A 22,451-nucleotide genomic window follows, 5' to 3' on the forward strand; every position below is an offset into this window, starting at 1 on the left:
ATGGAATAGCCATGAAGAAGGCCACTTTGCAGAAAAGGGCATCCAGAGAGTTCACAGATGGGTTCAAAGGGTGTTTTTTGTGGAGCTGAGAGAACCAAATTAAGATCTCGAAGAAGCAAAGAGTGCTGTAAGGGTAGTCTAATCCGAGAGAAACCCTGAAAAGGTGTTTACAAGGAAACATAAAGCCAGAAGTTTTTGGCACAAAATGGGTAAGGCACAAACCTGTCCATTAACAGTACTTAGGGCCAAATTCCAGTCCTGATTTTAGTAAGGCCAGAATGCAAGGCACAGATACATTTCTGATTGAAGTGCCCGTGTTCACATTAGGCAAAGAAGGATTTCCAGAACAAAAATAAATATTGTAGAAGTGGCTTTTCTGGCTTTGAGCTATGTGGAAATTACACCTTTGTCCCTTGAGACCTGGGTTTCAACATAAAAGCCGTTAAAGCCTGGGACTAAAAAGCAGGATGAAACAGGGTGCGCAGAGACAGAAAGGATGGTTCTCCTGAGAGTTTGGTGCAATGAGAATCACTGGTTTGATCTTTTGCTGTATTTTGTGGAGCAGTTAAGTTAGAATTTGGAGAAACAAGGGTAGAAGTAGGTAGTGCCTGAGTACTATATAAAATGCTTTAGGTGAAGAGGTGGTAATAGTGTGATCTGTGGTGTGATGCAACACCTAGTCATCCACCTGAGACTTAGCTTTGATTGCTTGAAATTTTACCACCAAGTTTCTAACATTTGGCACTCCATATGTGAAATTATTTTAACCACAATTCCTGGTTTCTTGATAGGTTTAATGTGGAAATTAATACTAGTCTGGAAACCTGTAATAAATGAGGCTACAATATTGGTCTAACACAAGGTGAACTTGATTTATATGTCCATGTCGCTGGTCCCTAAATAGGGTCCAGGCTTCAACCTTCTTGGTGGGCAAACTCCAGAAGGGGTCTTCAGGGTCTGGGTTCCATAGGGATAGCCAGTGCCCTGGACCAGTATGGCACCCTATGGCTAACTATATGGGTTGCACGCATTGCTGAGGTAAGCATCTAAGCAGGATCTGAAGCAACATTACAGGCCACCCCCATGGCGTAGGGTCCAGTATGGCTCCTACCCTGTTTCCCCTAAAATAAGACCTAGCGTGATTGTCGGTGTTGGCTGCAATATAAGCCCTACCACCCAAATAAGCCCTACTCTCTTTCCTCAAAAATAAGCCCTACCCTGAAAAGAAGACCTACAAGGACTTTAACTAGGGCTTATTTGGGGGGTAGGGCTTTTATTGCAGCTATCACCGACAATCACACTAGGTCTTATTTTAGGGGAAATAGGGTAAGGTTTTACAGTGGTTGTACAGATCCAGGTTTACTTTTTTATATTGTTGTGTTAGAAGACACTAAGGAGTTGATTGAAGAATCCAAAATAAAATCTAAAAATGCTTATTCTTGGGTGCCATGTCAACTCTGAGTCAATGACCTGGAAGAATTATGTGGCTACTGAGGCTGAGGTCTAATTTTTCTGTTTAAGTGTTCCAGTTCACTGAATGAAAGACCAACCTTTAAGCATTAATAAACCATAACATTTTTAACTTAATTATAGCAGCTTACCTCACTACTTACCTTGCTTATTTTTTTTTAAGTCTTGCCTTGTTCTTAGCTGAACTTGTCCAAAAATCACTAATCCAGGTTCCTGGATTTCAGGTAGCTCAGTTGCTTTTCTGATTATATTGAGCCACCCTTACCTGAGAGTGAGAGGCTCCAATCCAATGCTTTGATGCTATATGTGTTGACATACACAAGCAGCCAGGGAGGACTAATAGAAGCACACATGCGCAGTTTTTGCATTGAATTATGAGACATGTAGTCTCAAGAAGGGGGAACAGGAGGACTTTCTTTGAAGTTATGAGTGTGTGCTAACTGAAGCTCAAGGAAGTGGCACAAAGGAACCCATAAGCTGTGGTTGTGAAGAAACAATGTGTAAATGTTCTAGACATTTTTTAAAGGCAGCTTTTATTTTCCTATTCTCAATGGCACATGGTACCTCTGAAATGGCAGTACTATTATCATGACAATCAGGATCTTCTTTCAATATTTGTGCAGATTAAGATTTTTCCTAGGCACACATTTTGTTTATGTGCAAGCTCAGTAGTACAGATCATTTTATTTTTAGCAGGGGATATTTTATATTAACTATGTTTATGGTGTATTGTGTACAAACTGAGGGTGTTCTGCATTAAATAACTACGTGCAGGTCTTTGTAAACCTCCAATACCATTGTTTTTTATTTCAACATTCATGGAGCTGTCGCACCTCTGCTTTACACCTGTGTGCTTTTCCATCTTAAAACAGAATACTCAAGAAAAAAAAAAAAACTTATGGAGTATAAACCCTAAAACAAGCAACATACAGTATACATGAAACAAATCCATTTCTTATACTTTGACAAGTAAACAGTCAGAGGCGGTTTACACATGAACTGATGTGGTTTTACTGCATTTGGCCATATCACACTGTCTCAAAACGTGATGGTACACAGGTCGAAAAACAAAACCAAAACAGAAGAAGAACTCTCTTTTGCCATACAGACAGTGTCTATCCAGCCATAGAAATGTTAACTCATAATACCGCTTTGTGGTCAGTGTTACATGCTTTTCATCTCTGGGCTAGTCAATGTCAAGAGCGCAGAATGCAGGTATTAAAAACACTCAGTTGATGTAACTGTGAGTCATTACAACACAATGGGTGTAAATGTTCGTCACACAACAGCGTGGAGGGCAGGAGAAAGGGAGAAAAAGAAATCCTAAAAATAATTAAAAACCCAAATTAAAAACAAGATTTTTCTGCTTACTATTAATCGAGGGTGGGTTGGATCTAAACTGCAGAATCTTGGGCACACTGTGACTCAATGCTACAAACATCAGCTCATGTTTTTAAGCAAATGTCGGGCATGATACAATTGGTTAGTCTGGATCTTCTGCTAAATGCTGTAATGGATAGAGTGAAGACTGCAATTTCGCTCCAGAAAAGATAAGCCGTGACTATATATGAAGACAACAACTACAACTTTCACAAGCACTAAGCACTGTCATTGGTTAAGTTTTAAAATATCAAAGCATTTACTAAAACAAAACGAAAAATAAAAAATGGTAATACCAGTAAAACGGAACACTAAACCGCTAACCAATGTGATTTTCTTAAATTTTTTCTTTTTCATTTTTTTTGTTTTTTTTTTTTGTTTTGAAGAGCTTAGCTGGTTGGAGTTTAGTTTCTGTTCTCTTAACACTTTTGCTAATAAACTCTAAGTTGAAGCACTAATAAGATCAGGTTTCTGCTGTTTTAAAGCCATTAAATTAAAAATGTGGTCTCAGATTGCAGGGGAAGTGCTTTACGCTAATATAAGTCCCCTCTTTGTATAAACAGTACTCAATATTATCTCTTGCTTTAGGATAGCGTTGTCTTCACATAAGACTTGTTTAATGGTATTAGTGATTCGTTTCCTTGTACACGTACACCCTATTGCGTGTTGACAGGTTTATAAGGATGCAGTGGCCGCCGCCGCAAAGCTCCTAGACGATGGCCTTTGGATCCTTGCAGTCCTGAGCAGTGGTGCCTGAGTTAGCCTGCGTAGTGTCTGACTTCTCTCCACGATGCTTGGCTTGTCTGAAAGATTAATACATTGACAAGAGGCTTTAGGGTCTAGGCCTGCACATCTCAAGACATGTTTATTAGCAGATGGCCGGGGAAGACTCAAAGGTCGACCTCACCGATGACATTTTGAAGTGAAACAACAATATTTATGTTCAGATAACATGATGATGAGATCATGCCAGGATCGCTCTGATGGAAGCACTGTTAAGAACTTAAAAAGCTACCCAATCTATTGTCATGTCTGCCCATGTCACATTTAATTTCCAAGGCAATTATCTCTACATCCTCTGCAATTAGTTTAATGAAGTGCAGACATGAAAGTTGAATGCTTGTTAGATCTCTCACCTAGTTTTGTTTTCTGATAAATTAGTTTATCAACTATATATATATATATATATATATATATATATATATATATATATATATATATATATATATATAAGCAAAACAGTTCTTATATATATTATACAACAAACATTTTGACAAATATATACTAATTTATATACAGTTAATGTCAAAGATACACAAGGATGTTTTTTTATTAAAACATTTGTAGAGCTATTCATCCTTTAAAACTGCATGCACATTTGTTCTGTACAAATGGGACAAAATCAAATATTATTAGGTTATTCTCTCTTCAGGTCAAATAAGTGAAATACTACATTATGGCCACAAGTTGCAAATGATGATAATACGAAAATAATACTTATTTACTTTGATTATCAACTCCATCTTGTGGCCATAATGCAGTATTTTTCCTGTTCGCACATTCGACCTGGAGAGGAAATTGAATTTTGCCCCATATGCATAGACCAAATGCATATGCAGCTTTACAGGTTGTATAGTTCTGCATTTTTTTTTAAAATACACCCAATAGTATCATTGTCTTGTAAAAAATAAACAGTGGGTGGACAAACACAATTTTTTTTCTACATAATAGTAATAATAGTATCGTTGGGTACATAAATGTGAGGATATAGCTCTCAGTTGATTTATTTCAGAATATGTATAGATTGACTCATAGATTCTAGCCTTTCTTATGCATACTCAAAATTCGCGGTGCGGTAACAATTATTTTACACATACAATTGTATAAAATGCCATTGGTTATTAAATGGTAGAGAACTCAGCACAATAAAAAAAAATAAAAAAAAATAAAAAATAAAAAAAGGGAGTGAAGTTCATAATACTGTACAGTAAACACAAGAGAATGGCACAAATGCTAGGCTTTAACAGCTGACCAGACCAATGGAAATAAAGTTCTCAGGCAGGGGTAGTAACACCCCTCAGCATCATTCTTCCCGGCCGATAGCTCTACTGTATAGCCTTCCTATGCACATAAATTCCTCGCCAGTAACTGTGACAGCTGTAGATAGTGTTATCTTGGCATATAGCTGACTCACACTTAGTAGAGTGTGTTTCCAAATATCCGAGCATGGATTAGTCAGCTGCAGCTTTAGTTTGCGAGCCACTTTACATACACTCGCGGGTATGACTGTACTCGAGAGTGTACGTTAAGCGGGGTATACCTGTACAGGACCCAGGGCCTGTATTGATAAACCAAAGGGTATATATATATATATATATATATAAAATTATGTAGGCTTCCTTCAGGTGATTGGACACAGGCAAAAAAAACTTGCTAGGGCAACCCTTAGTGCAAGCTCGTATGACTACACCCATTCCTTGAGGCTCCAGATTTTATGCAAGCAATAAGGATTGACCACAGAAGACAGAGCGGATGGCGCCTGTGTCCTATACTGCACTCCAAGATAAGGAATTTGGAAGTCAATATATCTTAATTGTGCAGTACAGGAAACAGGGGGTGTATTCATAGACACGGAATGTTTCCAAGCAATAAACAGAATTGCCAACAGGCAAACATGGGATGTTCCCAAACAAACATAACTGCCAGCAGGCCCTCGAAAAACAAGGGTAAAGTGGAACTTTACCCATAACAACTTGATGAAAATAATGTTCATTAGCAAGAAACAAATTCTACAATAATACTACAACCAAAATAAGTGTGCGCTGTAAATGAACAGCAGTAAATCTTTAGGCTGTCAGCATATCGGCCTCCACAAATTCGGCACTGTGCCTAAAAATAGAGAGCAACTGAGCATGTGCAGAGCAGTGTTAGACCGTGTATTACTGGATTTTAAACAGTATAGGCACTTATTTTTAATGTTTTACATAGCTATACCTGCAAAAGGGACCAGCCTAAAGTGATCTAGCAGGACTCAGGTTCTTTAAAGTAGAACTTCAGTCAGAAAATTAAGGACACTCACATGACAATTTGAAGCATCTTGTGGTCAAAGCACACATCAGACAAAGTCTAAACATCCACATGGTAAAAATCCAGTAAAAAATGTAAACAGAACCAGGTAGGTAGGTGGCCTTGCAAATCTTGGCTACAGATGTTTGATGCTGAACAGCTTAAAAATATACCAAAAGACATACGGGGGGATTAGCTCTGACAGAGAAAGGAATGAACCCCTTCCTTAAGGGTGTGGCCCTGGAAATAAGTTACCTCATCCACCTGGAACTGGTGGAGAGGGAGGCAGGATGCCCTCTACAGGAGCCTGTAGGCAGGACAAAAAGGGACTCTAGAAAACAGAAGCTGTGGCTGCCAGGTAAACGTTGAGAGCCCCAACAACCTCCAAGCAGTGTAGAGAAATTTCCTTTGCATGCTTTGGAGCAGGACAAGGAGAAGGGAGGACGATATCTTTATTAAGGTGGAGAGGGGAGACCACCTTGGGTAAAAAAGCAGGTCTTGGTTTAAAAAAAAACTGACTTTCTGCAAGACAAGTAAACATTTTTTTTCTGAAGGGGCTACCAGTTCAGACACATGCCTAACAGACATAATGGCTCAAAGAGGGGGGGGGGTCTCTGAAGTACAGAAAGCACTAGGTTGAGACCTCAATGCAAAACAGGGGGTCAAATTGGGGGGTTTATATGAGCAACTCCCTGAAAAAAATCTTGATTAGGGACTGCAAAGTGAAAGGTTTCTCTGAGAGAATGGATAATGCAGAAACCTGTCCCTTAAGGGTCAGATGCTAGTCAAGAGCAGTTTGAAGAATGATATACATCAGTGTATTCCTTGGGACTCAGTTGTCTGTTCTTACACCAGGCATAGGGAGCCTTTTATGTGTGATGATAGATTTTGTTGGAGGAAGATTTTTCCTTGCTCTGATAAGGTGGAGATAACCAAGTCAGAGATCCCACTATCCCTTTCAAGTCATTAAAACCAGTGACTGAGAAGCAGGGTGGAATGGGGGCCCTGTGCCAAAAGTCTGATTGGTTTGGAGGAGGCCAAGACTTGCCCCCTAGGAGTCTGTATATCTGTGTACTGCATCCTTTTTGACCAATTCAGTGCAATGAGGATCACTGGAACCCTTTCTACTTCTATCTTGCACAGCAGCAAAGGAAGAATCGTTATTAGAGGGAAGGCATATACAATATCAGCCTAAATGGAGTCCAAGAAACACCAGGGCATCCACTACAAAGGCTAGATGATGCCTGGTCTTGACTTCATATCAGTTCAGTTTGTTGTTGACACTGGAGGCCAGGATGTCCACATCTGGTTTCCACATCTTTGACAGAGATTCTGGAAGATCTCAGGGTGCAGACACTACACCCTGGGTCTAGGAGCTGGTGGCTTAAGAAGGTTTGTCTGCAAATTGCCCATACCAAGGATAGGATCTTAAAGAGGCAATCTCTTCTGGAGAAAGAAAAATTCTGGCCTGGGCTGTGTCCAAGATTAGACTCCGGTCCTCCAGACAGTATGAGGGCTGGAGGGCAGAAATTGGGAAGTTGATTACCTGCTCCAGCTGAAAGTTTAAAGAAACTGATTAGTCTGAACATAAGCAGACAAGGTTGTAACATGAAGGCCATGGTTTTGCAGAAGAGCAGGAAGTAGAGGACTTTTGTAAACACTTAGGGTGCAGAGGAGAGCCTAAATGGTAGTGCAACAAACTGGATGTGTTGGTCTTCCATAGCAACACACAAAGCATTGATATGAAGGGAAGAGGAAGATGTGCAGCTAGGCAACTTGTATGTCTTCTGATACCAGAAATTATCCTCCGAGAGAAGTAATGACAGATCTTGCTGATTCATTACAGAACTTTGCTACATGAAGAAATCTACTTAGAGAATTTAACACCTGTTTGGTTTGGGGACTGATCAGGTTTATTAAAAACCTCTGAACCTTTCTGCTGCAGAACTGGTACAATCATTCCCTGTGACTTAAGTTGGCACAAGGCAACCAGTAAATCTGCTTGTTTTTTTTTTTTTAAGTGGACACAGGCATATCAGAGGGTAAAATGCAAGGAGGGTCAGAGATCGAAATTCTATTTTGAATTCCTTTGACAGATTGGACATCTTGGATTCAGATACAAACACTAACAAACATCTCTCCACTCTGAGGAGTGGGTGCACCCCTTCATCATGAGCAGGCTTTTGGGCAGGCTTGGTGGACCTAGGTGTTCAAGACTTGTGATTAAAGTATTAAAGTGGAGTTCCACCCAAAAGTGGAACTTCCGCTCATTTGTCTCCTCCCTCCACATTTGGCCCCTTTCCGAGGGAGAAGATACCGTGCTTTGACAGGTTTCCTGTCCCTACTTCTGGGAGTCCGGGCCACAGTGCATTACGCCACAGCTCTGCTGCCTCCCCTGCCGCCAGGTCAGTAGGAGAGCGCAGAGGTGTCTCGCTGACCTGGGGGCATTGCTGGAATCCAGAACAGGTACATTTTCTATTATTAAAAGTTAGCAGCTGCAGTATGTAATTTTTGCAGGGGTGGGCAGATCGCCTCTTTAAGCCTCGATTTTGAGGTTGATGCCTGGGAAGACAAAAAGATGCCTTCCCCTGAGTTGAGGTAGTACCTCTAAGAGTAGGACACTTAGGCTTTTACTTACTGTGTAGGCGCACTTTTCACTCAGTGGCTCTCTTGATTAATTTATCAAGGGATTCCCCAAATAGGCATTCACCACCAAAGGCCATGCATATAAGGAACCTCTTACAAGCAGGTTTAGCAGACCAAAGCACATCATTCTGTCCATAGGCATACAGATAATAGACATACTAGAGACTTGGCAAATTACATTTTCTAGAGCAGAAATTCTTAATCTTTTTAACATGGGAACCCTTTAAAAACTTTCTGGGCTCAGGAAACCCCTGCAAATAATTTCTATATCTACAGTTCACAGAACATTAGTGTAATGGTCACTTACAAATCTACTTCCTCCACTCCTCCTCCCTTCTCTGTCGGAGTCCCCCAAGGTTTTGTTCTTGAACCTCTTTTATTTTCAATCTATACCTCTTCCCTGGGTCAGCCTCTCACGGCTTTCAATATCATTTCTAAGCTGACGACACACAAATCTATCTCTCCACCCCTCAACTCACTCCATCAGTCTCCTCACGCATCACTAACTTACTAACAGACATATCTGTATGGATGTCACAACACCTCCTCAAACTCAACTTGTCCAAAACAGAACTCATAATAATTGCTCCCCCACATGCCTCTTCCCCTGACTTCTCTGTCAAGAGCAATGGCACAACCATCCACCCATCCCCACATGTCAGCATGCTAGGTGTTATCCTGGACTCTGAACTCTCCTTTCGGCCCCACATCCAATCACTTCCCAAAGCTTGCCACCTCAACCTCCGAAACATCTCTAAACGATGTCCCTTTCTAACTAATGAAACCACAAAGCTCCTGATTCACTCCCTGGTTGTCTCTCGCCTTGACTACTGCAATTCCCAATTCATTAGCTTACCTTTAAATAGACTAACCCCACTTCAGTCCATCATGAATGCTGCTGCCAGACTCATCCACCTTACAAACTGCACAGTGTCTGCTACCCCTTTCTGCCAATCCCTCTATAGGCTGCCACTTGCCCAATGAATTAAATTCAAAATACTAACACTTACTTACAAAGCCATCCACAATTCTGCCCCCAGCTACATCACTAGCCTAGTCTCAAAATACCAACCTAATCGCCCACTTCGTTCCTCCCAAGACCTCCTGCTCTCTAGCTCCCTCATCACCTCCTCCCATATCCGCCTCCAGGACTTCCCCCGAGCCTCACCCATCCTCTGGAATTCACTACCCCAATCTGTCAGAATATCTCCAAATGTATCCACTTTTAGGCGATCCCTGAAAACTTTCCTCTTCAGAGAAGCCTATCCTGCCTCCATCTAAAAACTGCACTATTTTCTCCATTAGCTCATCCTCCACATCTATTACCCTTTTGTATAACTTGACCCTCCTTCCTAGATTGTAAGCTCTAATGAGCAGGGCTCTCTGATTCCCCCTGTCTTGAATTGTATTGTATTGTAATGCTGCCCTAATGTTGTAAAGGGCTGAGTAAACTGTCAGTGCTATATAAATCCTGTATAATAATAATAATGGTCACTGGGATTAGCATAATTTACATTTGTGCTCATTAGGAAGAATTCCCCTTTACAGACATCTAAAAGATAATTGTTGTCAGTGGCGGAACCCCTAGCTACATCTGGAAAAACTCTGGTTGAGAAAGAGACTGTTCTTCAGTATCAACATAAAAAAAAGGCTGAGGGCATCAGCTGCAATTGTTTTAAGAGAATGGGGTCATCATTGATGGTCTCTATTGCTTTGTCTTGTCCAGTAAACAACAGTGTAATAAATAAACATAGCAGCAATTGCCAGCTGGAGGACTGGCAAAGGAGGCATTTAGGAGGGCTTCAAAATGCCCATCATGAAAATCCTTAACCATTTGCCTCAGACATCATTCAGATATCAATCTTTTCTGCTGGCTATTCCCTTCACCATAAGAACAATAATACCAGCTGTTTAGCAGGGACGTCCCCTCCCGCCACCCTCTGGTGCTTCTCCCGAGTCGCCGAGTGACCCGGGAGAAGCACCAGAATCCACCGCCGGCAGAAGTTAGCCATAGAAATTTCCGAGGGACAGATATCTATGACAAAGCTGGGAGTCGGTAGAAAAGGCTGGAATCGTGAAATGTATTTTTGATCTCAGCCTCTCCTGCCTAGAAGAGAGATGTGGATAAAGAGGACCTGTCACTCACTATTCCTATTACAAGGGATGTTTACATCCCTTGTAATAGGAACAAAAGTGATCAAAAATGTATTTTTAAAGGGAAACTGTAAAAAAATAAAATAAAAAATAAATAAAATAAACAATAAAGAAAAAAACCTAAAGTGCCCCTGTCCCCGCGTGCTCGCATGCACGCAGAAGCGAGCACATACATAGGTCGCGCCTGTTAACAACGTTAAAATCACACATGTGAGGCATCACCATGGGTGTTAGAACGTGAGCAATAATTCTAGCACTAGACCTCCACTGTAACTCTAAACATGTAACCTGTAAAAAAATTGAAAGCGCCACACACTTTTAGTACTGGAGTTTGGCGCAAGTGTGCGCAATTTTAAAGTGTGCCGTGTTAGGTATCTATTTACTCGGCATATCTTCTGTCACATTATACAAAAAAACTGGGCTAACTTTTTTTTTTTTATTCATGGTAGTATTTTTATTTCCAAAAAAATTGCGTTTCAAAAATTGCTACGCAAATACCGCGTGACAAGAAAAGTCGCAATGACTGCCATGTTATTTCCCAGGGTCTCTGCTTAAAAAAAAATATATATATATATATATTAGTGATGCACCGAAATTTCGGCCGCCGAAACATATTGGCCGAAAATGCCCTTTTCGGCAATTTGCCGAAAGAGAAAAACGGCCGATAATGGAGCCGAAAATGGGGCGTGGCCTGGGTGGGGTCGGGGCTCCGCCTCCACCCCTGGTGATGCCCATCATGGGGGGTGCATAGCGCAGGAGAGCCGCCTACGCCGCCTGTTTGATCACAGCGCCGGGAACATCACAGCTTTCATTTCAATAGCTGTGTGTTCCCGGCCGCGCGCCGTCACACGCAGCCCCTCCCCCTTGTCCGGGCACTTAGATAGACAGATCATCCGCAGGATTGGACGGATGATCTGTCTATCAAAGTGCCCGGACGAGGGGGAGGGGCTGCGTGTGACGGCGCGCGGCCGGGAACACACAGCTATTGAAATGAAAGCTGTGATGTTCCCGGCGCTGTGATCAAACAGGCGACGGAGGCGGCTCTCTTCCCTGCACAGGCTGGCTGCAAAATGGGACACACTGGCTGCAAAATGGGACACATTGGCTGCAAAATGGGACACACTGGCTGCAAAATGGGACACACTGCCTGTAAAAATGGGACACACTGCCTGTAAAAATGGGGCACACTGCCTGTAAAAATGGGGCACACTGGCTGCAAAATGGGGCCCACTGACTGCAATGGGGCACACTGGCTGCAATGGGGCACAGGCATACTGGCTGCAATGGGGGATGCCTCCTGTACCATGTCCTCTGTCTCTGACCATCTCCTTTACCATGTCCCCAGTCTGACCATCTTCTGTACCATGTCCCCAGTCTCTGACCATCTCCTGTACCACGTCCTCTGTCTCTGACCATCTCCTGTACCACGTCCCCAGTCTCTGACCATCTCCTGTACCATGTCCCCAGTCTGACCATCTCCTATACCGTATCCCCTGTCTCTGACCATCTCCTGTACCATGTCCCCAGTCTCTGACCATCTCCTGTACCATGTCCCCAGTCTCTGACCACCTCCTGTACCATGCATGCAGTCTCTGACCACCTCCTGTACCATGTCGCCAGTCTCTGACCACCTCCTGTACCATGCATGCAGTCTCTGACCACCTCCTGTACCATGTCGCCAGTCTCTGACCACCTCCTGATCCATGCCAGCAGTCTCTGACCACCTCCTGTACCATGTCCCTAGTCTCTGACCACCTCCTGAACCATGCATGCAGTCTCTGACCACCTCCTGAACCATGCATGCAGTCTCTGACCACCTCCTGAACCATGCATGCAGTCTCTGACCACCTCCTGTACCATATCGCCAGTCTCTGACCACCTCCTGTACCATGTCGCCAGTCTCTGACCACCTCCTGTACCATGCATGCAGTCTCTGACCACCTCCTGTACCATGTCGCCAGTCTCTGACCACCTCCTGTACCATGTCGCCAGTCTCTGACCACCTCCTGTACCATGTCGCCAGTCTCTGACCACCTCCTGTACCATGTCGCCAGTCTCTGACCACCTCTTGAACCATGCATGCAGTCTCTGACCACCTCCTGAACCATGCATGCAGTCTCTGACCACCTCCTGAACCATGCATGCAGTCTCTGACCACCTCCTGAACCATGCATGCAGTCTCTGACCACCTCCTGAACCATGCATGCAGTCTCTGACCACCTCCTGAACCATGCATGCAGTCTCTGACCACCTCCTGAACCATGCATGCAGTCTCTGACCACCTGCTGTACCATGTCGCCAGTCTCTGACTACATCCTGTACCATGTCGCCAGTCTCTGACCACCTCCTGTACCATGTTGCCAGTCTCTGACCACCTCCTGTACCATGTCACCAGTCTCTGACCACCTCCTGTACCATGTCGCCAGTCTCTGATCACCTCCTGTACCATGTCGCCAGTCTCTGACCACCTCCTGCACCATGTCGCCAGTCTCTGACCACCTCCTGTACCATGCATGCAGTCTCTGACCACCTCCTGTACCATGTCGCCAGTCTCTGACCACCTCCTGTACCATGTCGCCAGTCTCTGACCACCTCCTGTACCATGTCGCCAGTCTCTGACCACCTCCTGTACCATGTCGCCAGTCTCTGACCACCTCCTGTACCATGCATGCAGTCTCTGACCACCTCTTGAACCATGCATGCAGTCTCTGACCACCTCCTGAACCATGCATGCAGTCTCTGACCACCTCCTGAACCATGCATGCAGTCTCTGACCACCTCCTGAACCATGCATGCAGTCTCTGACACCTCCTGAACCATGCATGCAGTCACTGACCACCTCCTGAACCATGCATGCAGTCTCTGACCACCTCCTGTACCATGTCGCCAGTCTCTGACCACCTCCTGAACCATGTCGCCAGTCTCTGACCACCTGCTGTACCATGTCGCCAGTCTCTGACCCCCTCCTGTACCATGTCGCCAGTCTCTGACCACCTGCTGTACCATGTCGCCAGTCTCTGACCACCTCCTGTACCATGTCGCCAGTCTCTGACCACCTCCTGTACCATGTCGCCAGTCTCTGACCACCTCCTGTACCATGTCGCCAGTCTCTGACCACCTCCTGCACCATGTCGCCAGTCTCTGACCACCTCCTGCACCATGTCGCCAGTCTCTGACCACCTCCTGCACCATGTCGCCAGTCTCTGACCACCTCCTGCACCATGTCGCCAGTCTCTGACCACCTCCTGTACCATGTCGCCAGTCTCTGACCACCTCCTGTACCATGTCGCCAGTCTCTGACCACCTCCTGTACCATGTCGCCAGTCTCTGACCACCTCCTGTACCATGTCGCCAGTCTCTGACCACCTCCTGTACCATGTCGCCAGTCTCTGACCACCTCCTGTATAAAAATATTTTTAAAAACAGTCATTTTCGGTATCGGTGCTGTTTCGGTATCGGTTTCGGTTTTCGGCACCAAAAAACCCATTCGGTGCATCCCTAATATATATATGTTTGGGGGCTCTGAGTAATTTTCTAGCAAAAAAATTATGATTTTTACATGTAGGAGAGGAGTGCTGGAATTCGCCCGGTGGACAAGTGGTTAAAAGAGGGAACATCCTCAATAGGAACTGTAAGGTGTTTTTTTTTTCTAGGACTGCAATGGCAGGATTTACTAGCAGAACAGCCCATTTATCCTACATTACTTTTTCATGGAATACATTTCGTCAAAAGGCTTAAGAGAAGTAAATTTATTTCCAAGTTTGGGCTCATCCTCTTGTAGCGCAGTTTCAATCTGTGCATTGATTGTAAAAGTGCTTTTCTTTATTTTGCAGTCCTCAGTGTCCACACAGGCTCATTTTAGCTGTGGAGAATCAGGTGCTGATAGGCAAAAACTTTGCACCACGTTAATCGGTGTATTTACAATTGAGAGCTTTTGTCAAGAAGCCATACCTGGTGACTAGGGTTGGAAAACCCTCTGCAGCTTTTGCTACACTATCTGCGTCCCCATACCTTTTTTTCATTTCATCCTCAAAACATTTTGGAGGTTCTAACACTTGAATAATGAACATTTGGCACCTTTGTTCCAGCTCCCTTGCACCTCTGATCTGCCATTGATAAAGTGAGAGGCTCCCCAGTGGGGTACTCACGAAACAGGGTGTAGAAGGAATGTATTTTTGCTTATCTGTAATGCAGGATTTGCAAAATGCTTAACGCTGATGTTCCTGTGGCTGTTTCTCTATAGCAGAAGGCACCGGAAGGTAACGCTAAACAATGTGCTGTGTAAGTTTTTGGTAGAAATGATGAGCAGAAGTACAGTAGTAGGGGGACATGTCATCCTGAGACTAAGTCAGAATGGGGGAAAGAAACTCCAAATTTAAAATGTCTTATGAGATTGAAAAGAGACAATTAAAAGAGTAACACAATAAAATGTATAGACCCCTATTCCTTTTTAGTCATAGGCATATTGTGTGCAAAGTACTGCAGGTTTTCTATTAGCCAGGAACTGGTCCAAAATACAGAAAACCCTGCCTTACCTTATGTACATTGCTGGGCCTGCTAGCCTGCTGGGTCCAGGCTTTGCCCATCATAGTGGGTAAAACACCAAATGGGTCTGGGAACCATAAAGATGGACCACAACCCTGGCCCTGTATAGCACCCTGTGGCTAACTAGCCACTTTGCGCCAAGGTGAGAACCTAATACTGGATCAAGTGCCGGAAGCAAACTTTACAGGTCAGTCCCACACAGTGGTTCTGGTCCCCAAGACATAACATCGCTATGCATCAATCCAGTAACGGCTAGATAGCACAGTAAAATGTTGATAGAAATGTCAGAAGGAAAATGATTGGTTAAAAAGAAAAAACTTGTTCAAAAGAGGTCCAATATCTAAGGACAAAAAACTGGAGTCTAGTGAAGTGGGTGAGGTTATGTGACCGTACACTAGCAAGTTTTTTGCCAGCGTCCAATCCCCTACATATAACCCTATGGTCTTTGAATAAAAGCCCTGTGTCCTGTACGATTAAGATACATGTTTTCCACAGTCAGGTTGTATGATGAATACTTCATATTGTTGGTTCTTCTCCGCTGGAAAGAACGGAAGCAGCAACTGGTCATAATGGATGGGCGTGAGCTAAGAAGCACTTGGAGAGGTTTGTTTTGTGTTTATCTGAATGCAGTAAAATGCATTATAGCAACAAATAGTTGTGAAATCAGCCAAAATATGTTGATTTCCATTTAAAAATGTCAAAGGCATCATCCCCATTCTCCTCCTACTGGAAACAATCTTGAATGGGCGGCAAATCTGTGGAGCCTCATGGGAGAAGCACCGCTAAGCATTAGCCATGAATGATAGTCTGAGAAAATAATGATAGCTAACAGAATTACTAGGATACTTACTCAAATAATCCATTTTCTGACATGAGAGATCCATCCACAGAATCAAGTCCTTGTTCTGAAAATTGTTTCAAGGCACTTAAAGCTGCCTGTAAAAGAAAACAAACATGTTAAGATTACATATTATTCAAAAAGTTTTACATTTATAAAGTCTACATGGTTGCTGATACAAGCTTCCGTTCTGTTTGCATTAAGCTGGTCCCCAATACATTTGGTATTCACAAAACATTCACCGTAATGCCAGCAGCATATGCTTCACAGAGTACAGTGAAGATGGAACAACTTCTAAAGGATCTTATAAATGTTAACGCTATTGTTTTTTTTTTTATTTTGTTAAGTGTCAATCCACCAAAAATTGGGCAGCACAGTGGCGAAGTGGTTAGCCCTTCCACCTAGCAGTTTTGGAGCCGTCGGTTTGAATCCCAACCATGGCACCACCTGCCTGCAGTTTGCATGTACTGTATGTATGAATGTGAGTTAGGGACCTTAGATTGTAAGCTCCTTGAGGGCAGAGACGGATGTGACTGTACAATATATATGAGTAAAGAGCTGGGAAATTTGACAACGCTATATAAGTAACTGTAATAAATAAGTTAAAAACTCAGTTTTGGATGGAATATCAAGAAGTTCTTTTTCTAGTGCCTTTTTGTAGCCAGGTGAATATACATTTTAGAATATATATGTTCTTTTTAACCACCAGTTGGAGCTCTACTCTTCCTTTTTCAATGGTTAGTCATTCCAGCTTTGCTAAAAGAAGCCCACTATTTATAAAACTCAATAGCTCAAGATAAATAAATCAGAAGGGTGGCTCATTCAATATTGGATGTTCAGTCTGAAGTTTCAGACAAACAAAAAGATAATCAAAGCAGGCTGTTTCTGCTGTGCTGCCTCTTGATAACCCATAGTGTGCTGGGAGACCCCTAGCATGCGCTCACCTCTACAGTACATCCAGAAAATGTATTCACAGTGCTTCACTTTTTCCACATTTTTTTATGTTACAGCCTTATTCCAAAATGTATTAAATACATTATTTTTCTCAAAATACTACAAACAATACTTCATAATAACGTGAAGGAAATTTTTTGAAATCTTTGCAAATTTATTATAAATAAAAAAAACAAAAATCCCATGTACATGAGTAATCACAGCCTATACACATTACACAATTAAGCTCAGGTGCATCCTGTTTCTACTGATCATCCTTGAGATGTTTCTACAACTTGATTGGAGTTCGCCTATGGTAAATTCAGTTGATTGGACATGATTTGGAAAGGTACACACCTGTCTATATAAGGTCCTACAGTTAACAGTGCATGTCAGAGCACAAACCAACCATGAAGTCCAAAGAATAGTCTGTAGACCTCCGAGAAACAGATCTGAGGAAGGGTACAGAAACATTTCTGCAGCATTGAAGGTGCCAATTAAGGAAAGTGGCTTCCATCATTTGTACATGGAAGAAGTTTGGAACCACCAGGGCTCTTCCTAGCGCAGACCGCCCAGCCAACTGAGCGATCGGGGGAGAAGGGCCTTAGTCAGGGAGGTGACCAAGAACCCGATGGTCACTCTGACAGAGCTCCAGCATTTCTCTGTGGAGAGAGATGAACCTTCCAGAAGAACAACCATCTCTGCAGCACTCCTCCAATCAGGCCTGTATGGTAGAGTGGCCAGACAGAAACCACCCCTCAGTAAAAGGCACATGACAACCCATCTGGAGTTTGCAAAAAGACACCTGAAGGACTCTCAGACCATGAGAAACGAAATTCTCTGGTCTGATGAAACAACGATTTAACTTTTTGGCCTAAATGGAAAGGGTCATGTGTGGAGAAAACCAGTCACCGCTCATCCCCTGGCCAATACCATATTCCTACAGTGAAGCATGGTGGTGGCAGCATTATGCTATGGGGATGTTTTTCAACGGCAGGAACTGAGACACTAGTCAAGATCAAAGGAAAGATAAATGGAGCAATGTACAGAGACATCCTTGATGAAAACCTGCTCCAGAGTACTCTGGATCTCAGACTGGGGAGAAGGTTCATCTTCCAACAGGCAAGATATCAAAGGAGTGGCTACAGAACAACGTTGTGAATGTCCTTGAGTGGCCCAGCCAGAGCCCAGACTTAAACCCAATTGAACATCTCTGGAGATTATTTATATATATATATATATATATATATATATATATATATATATATATATATATAAAAGAACATCTCTGTAGCGATCTGAAAATGGCTGTGCACTGTCGCTCCCCATCCAACCTGATGCAGGTTGAGAGGTTCTGTAAAGAAGAATGAGAGAAACTTCCCAAAAATAGGTGTGCCAAGCCTTTAGCATCATACTCAAAAAGACCTGAGGCCGTAATTGGTATTGAGCAAAGGCTGTGAATACTTATGTACATGTGATTGTTTTATTTTTTATTTTTAATAAATTTGCAAAAATTTCAAACTTCTTTCACATTGTCGTTATGCGGTATTGTTTGTAAAATTTTGAGGAAAATAATTACTTTAGAGTGATTGGTGCTGAGTATTACCAGTATACATAAAAAAATAATGCTTCAAAAATTAAACTGCAACAAAGCCAGCCAGTTTATTGCCAACCTTCCACGTGCTGACAACAGGAAACATAAAAACTTCTGGATAAGGAATGCAACGAAGGAACTAGCCCAAAAAAATTAAGCAAATAGAACTGGATAGGAGAGGAAAAAGCAACAGGAGTTGTAGACTAATAAGGAAATTTGGGCATATTAGAAGATTTTAAAAGAGATGCCACACAATCTGCAGCTTCTGAGAACCAAAACCAGGTTAGTATGAAATGTTCTTGCCTGATATAGTCCTATATATAAAATTTTTCACTCACAGTATATTTTACATATTCATTATATTCTGTGGACGCATTGGAATCACCAAGAGGTTGGACAATATGTCATGGCAATTGTAATTTAAAAAAAAGTCTACATATCCCTTTCACCATTCCTTTCCTGGCATTATGAAGAGAAAGGTAGTTTAGGAGGTGCTGTCAATTGACAGACCACATAGTTTGTGACATTAAATATATCTGTCAACAAAACATCAACCAATCACATGGGATTGGCTGTGCCACTCTCCTAACAATCATGTGAAGGAAAAAATAGATTACATTATTTGGACATCTGTGCAAGGAGGCAGATGTTTGTTTTAAATATATTTAAAAGATCAGTGGTGTGTCTTCAATTGATATAAAAGTATATAAACAAACATAATCTGCTACTATGGAGCAAAGTAGGCCCGAGATACATGAGTGTGAACATTTGGTGGCTGCAACTTCTTGCCCAAAGTAGCCATCTCATCATTTTTCGCTTGAGGCTTTTTAGTTTGAGAAAGAAAAAAATGTAACTTAGTTTTGTGTTGTGTGTTTGTGCTAAGTGAAATGGGAACGCTGAGCTATAGTTTGCATGTAATGTATTATATAAGTTGCATACACACATTGCTTTTTAACTGCTGCTACTAGAACATGGTGACAGACAATTTATTAATACCCACATCTATTCCAAAAACATTTGTTATTCAATGCCTGTGCAACACAAACACTTTGTAATTATTCAATCTCAAAATCTCCAGATAACAGTAACAGCCCGACAAAAGTTCTAACACTACTGCACTCTATCTGCAGGTGCAGAACGCTCCAGTAAATTTTTGCCTTTAGCCACTGATAGTACTTTTTGGGATCGTGGAATAAGATGTGTATATGTGAATACTGCTTTTCATTACGGTGAGCTGATCCATTAAAAGGAGGAGTATTCTGAGGAGATTGAAAATATATTTACAACGCTTTAATTAAGCTTCCATCTAGTAAGCGCACACACTATAAGGTGACGGGCACCACCACCGTGGTGTTTTTACATAGGATCGCAACTGTGGATTATCTATGGACTCTTTCATGAACTCTTTAATTATGAATTCATATTAATTGTCATTTTTTATCCATAAGTTTTGAATATATCAAACTATTTATAATCTTCATTTTATTTTTTTATTTTGGATAGTTAACGTATAGATTATTTTCTTGTTGGCGCAGCTTTTTGTATTTCCTTATTGCACTTGCAATCCCTGTCCCAACTTTCAGGGGCGCTCGGACAGAAATTGTATGATAGGCCACCTTCATCATCTTGGGCAACTCAGACAAATATTTGACAGACTAATTCATCATAACATCTAGTATCTGCAGGGCTGGTGCTACCACTAGGCAGCCACCTAGGGCGCTCTACCACCTAGGGCGCAACCATGGACTCTGTCCCGGTGAAGCTCCAGGCATGGGTGACCTTGGCTTTCCTCTCCAGGTCACTGTGAGCCCCGTTCACTGCCAGAACACATCTGTTGCAGGTGCCGCCAAACCCTCAATGTGTCTCACTGAGCTCCCTGCTGTCACATCTCCTCCTCACCTGTGTGTGAGTACAGCAGAGGGGGCAGGGCAGGGCTCTGTGAAATTCATGGGAGCATTGGGGGAGGTGCAGTGGATACCAAGGAGCGGCCTTGATGGCGCCTGCAGGGACTCCTAAAAACAATACTGCCCACCCGCTATGGAGGAGAGCCCTAATGAGATAAACAATGAAGCCATGGAGAAGTAAGGAGGAGGATGGATACTCTGATCTACATCGAGCAGTGTGGGTGGAGGAGTGTGAGTAGTGCAGGAAGTAGGAATCAGGTAGGTCAGTGTAGGGGTCAGGTAGGTCAGTGTAGGGACAAAGAAAAACAAGTAGAGTTGTCAAGGAAAAGATCCGCTTGTGCAGTGTGCCTTCAATCGACAAGACAAGTGATGATGTGATTCCTTCACCAATAAGCAAGATGGACTCTCACCTCAAAATATGGACCCCTGATTTAACAGACAGGTCAGAAAATGCATGTTCCCATCATGGGTAAATCACAGCATTCAGTAGATATAGCGGTAGTGCTCAAAGATTGAATCCTTTTCAGTATCCTCAAGTCAATATCATTCCACATAAAAACATAAAGAACAAAATCTAGTGCTCTCCGTTTAAACAAATTTATTTTAAAACAGAAGTAAAAGAGATACACTCACATTCTGGTGCACTGATCTCCAGTGCTGAGTGCTGGGCATGAGAACAAACATAACACAGCGTCCATGCATGGATCAGTATAGCAGCTTGCTGATGACGTCACGGCTTAGGTCACGTGGTCCGTACGTGCTGCGTCCCCGAAAGTAGGTGGGACTTCATCAGCGGCGACGGCGTGACGTCGGACAGCCGCTTTTAAGCTGGTATACTGATAATGAGCCAATGAGAGAGAAGATAGTGCGCAAGGCAGTTTCACAGAGACAACACACATCAAGCGTGACTCCGGAAGCCAAATTAACACTTAATCAATTACCGGAAGGAGAGGAAGTAGGTCAGTGTAGGGGCTTTGAGCAACATCAGTTGTTATCCCTGAAGAGCCGACCGGCCACTCTAAAAAACGGTACCGGGATGACGCATGCAGCTGCATGCGTCATCCCGGTATAACCCCTTAAAGCCGAGGCCATATATGGACAGTGTGGGTTGTCAAGCACATACAAGATTCACATGGTTATAATATGGTCGCCTGGTCATCACCTTGCTGCTGCTGGATGGGATTTCTTTACCTCAGCCCGGGGGTGGGTGGGGGTAGATCATCATCCCTGTCCCCTGTCTTCCCTGGATATAGTTTGGGTGTTGCTATTTTTTAAGTTACAGACGCCCCTTTTTTTGAGAGATGTTCTCTTTTTAAAGGATATCCTATATTTATAGATATGTTATTGATTTCATTTCAGAGCATTTTACTCCTGATGAATACACTTTGAACTGATGCCCAGACAAGTTTGGCTCACTAAGAGCAATTGCTTATGTTTATTAATGGATGAATGATTTATGACATTTTACTGCTAATCATGTTGTATTTTACTTTGTATATGTATACATGTGTTATTTACAGTATATCATGTCTTCTACCAAAGATTATTGATACTTTTAACTTGATTTGGAATTAATAAACAATTTAATGATCAATATAAACTAGATATTTATTCAGTGACATGCCTTATATAAAGTCGCATTATTTCCTCTTCCTTTTTTGTTTAAAAAAATTTGTAAATATGGCTGCCCCCATTTACATATATAGTTATAACCTATAAATAGAAACAAGGATTTTTAAAACATTAGTTTACATTGATAGAACTATTTGAATCAAACATTAGGATCTATTTATATGTATAGCTATATAAAAAAGAAAAAAGAAAAAAAAAAAAAAAAACAGAACTATACATTTTCTTTCAATGTATATATCATATTAAGCCACTTCCTAAACAATAGATTGAATTACTTTCTTGTAATTAA

The 22,451-nt window shown here is 42.3% G+C and overlaps 1 protein-coding gene across 1 annotated transcript in view; it reads right to left on the reverse strand.

The window, feature by feature from the left end:
- Positions 1–2,457: 2,457 nt before the first annotated feature.
- STAU2 (staufen double-stranded RNA binding protein 2) overlaps positions 2,458–22,451 on the reverse strand; it is a gene marked incomplete in the record, with an annotated part of 473,555 nt that continues 453,561 nt past the window's right edge. The window contains 2 exon segments of the mRNA XM_077492880.1: positions 2,458–3,653; positions 16,112–16,197. Coding sequence (XP_077349006.1) covers positions 3,560–3,653; positions 16,112–16,197 — 180 coding nt within the window.

This window comes from Lithobates pipiens, unplaced genomic scaffold (assembly GCF_037356315.1).
Source record: "Lithobates pipiens isolate NorthernLeopardFrog02 unplaced genomic scaffold, aLitPip1_a1.2 Scaffold_19, whole genome shotgun sequence".
NCBI lineage: Eukaryota > Metazoa > Chordata > Amphibia > Anura > Ranidae > Lithobates > Lithobates pipiens.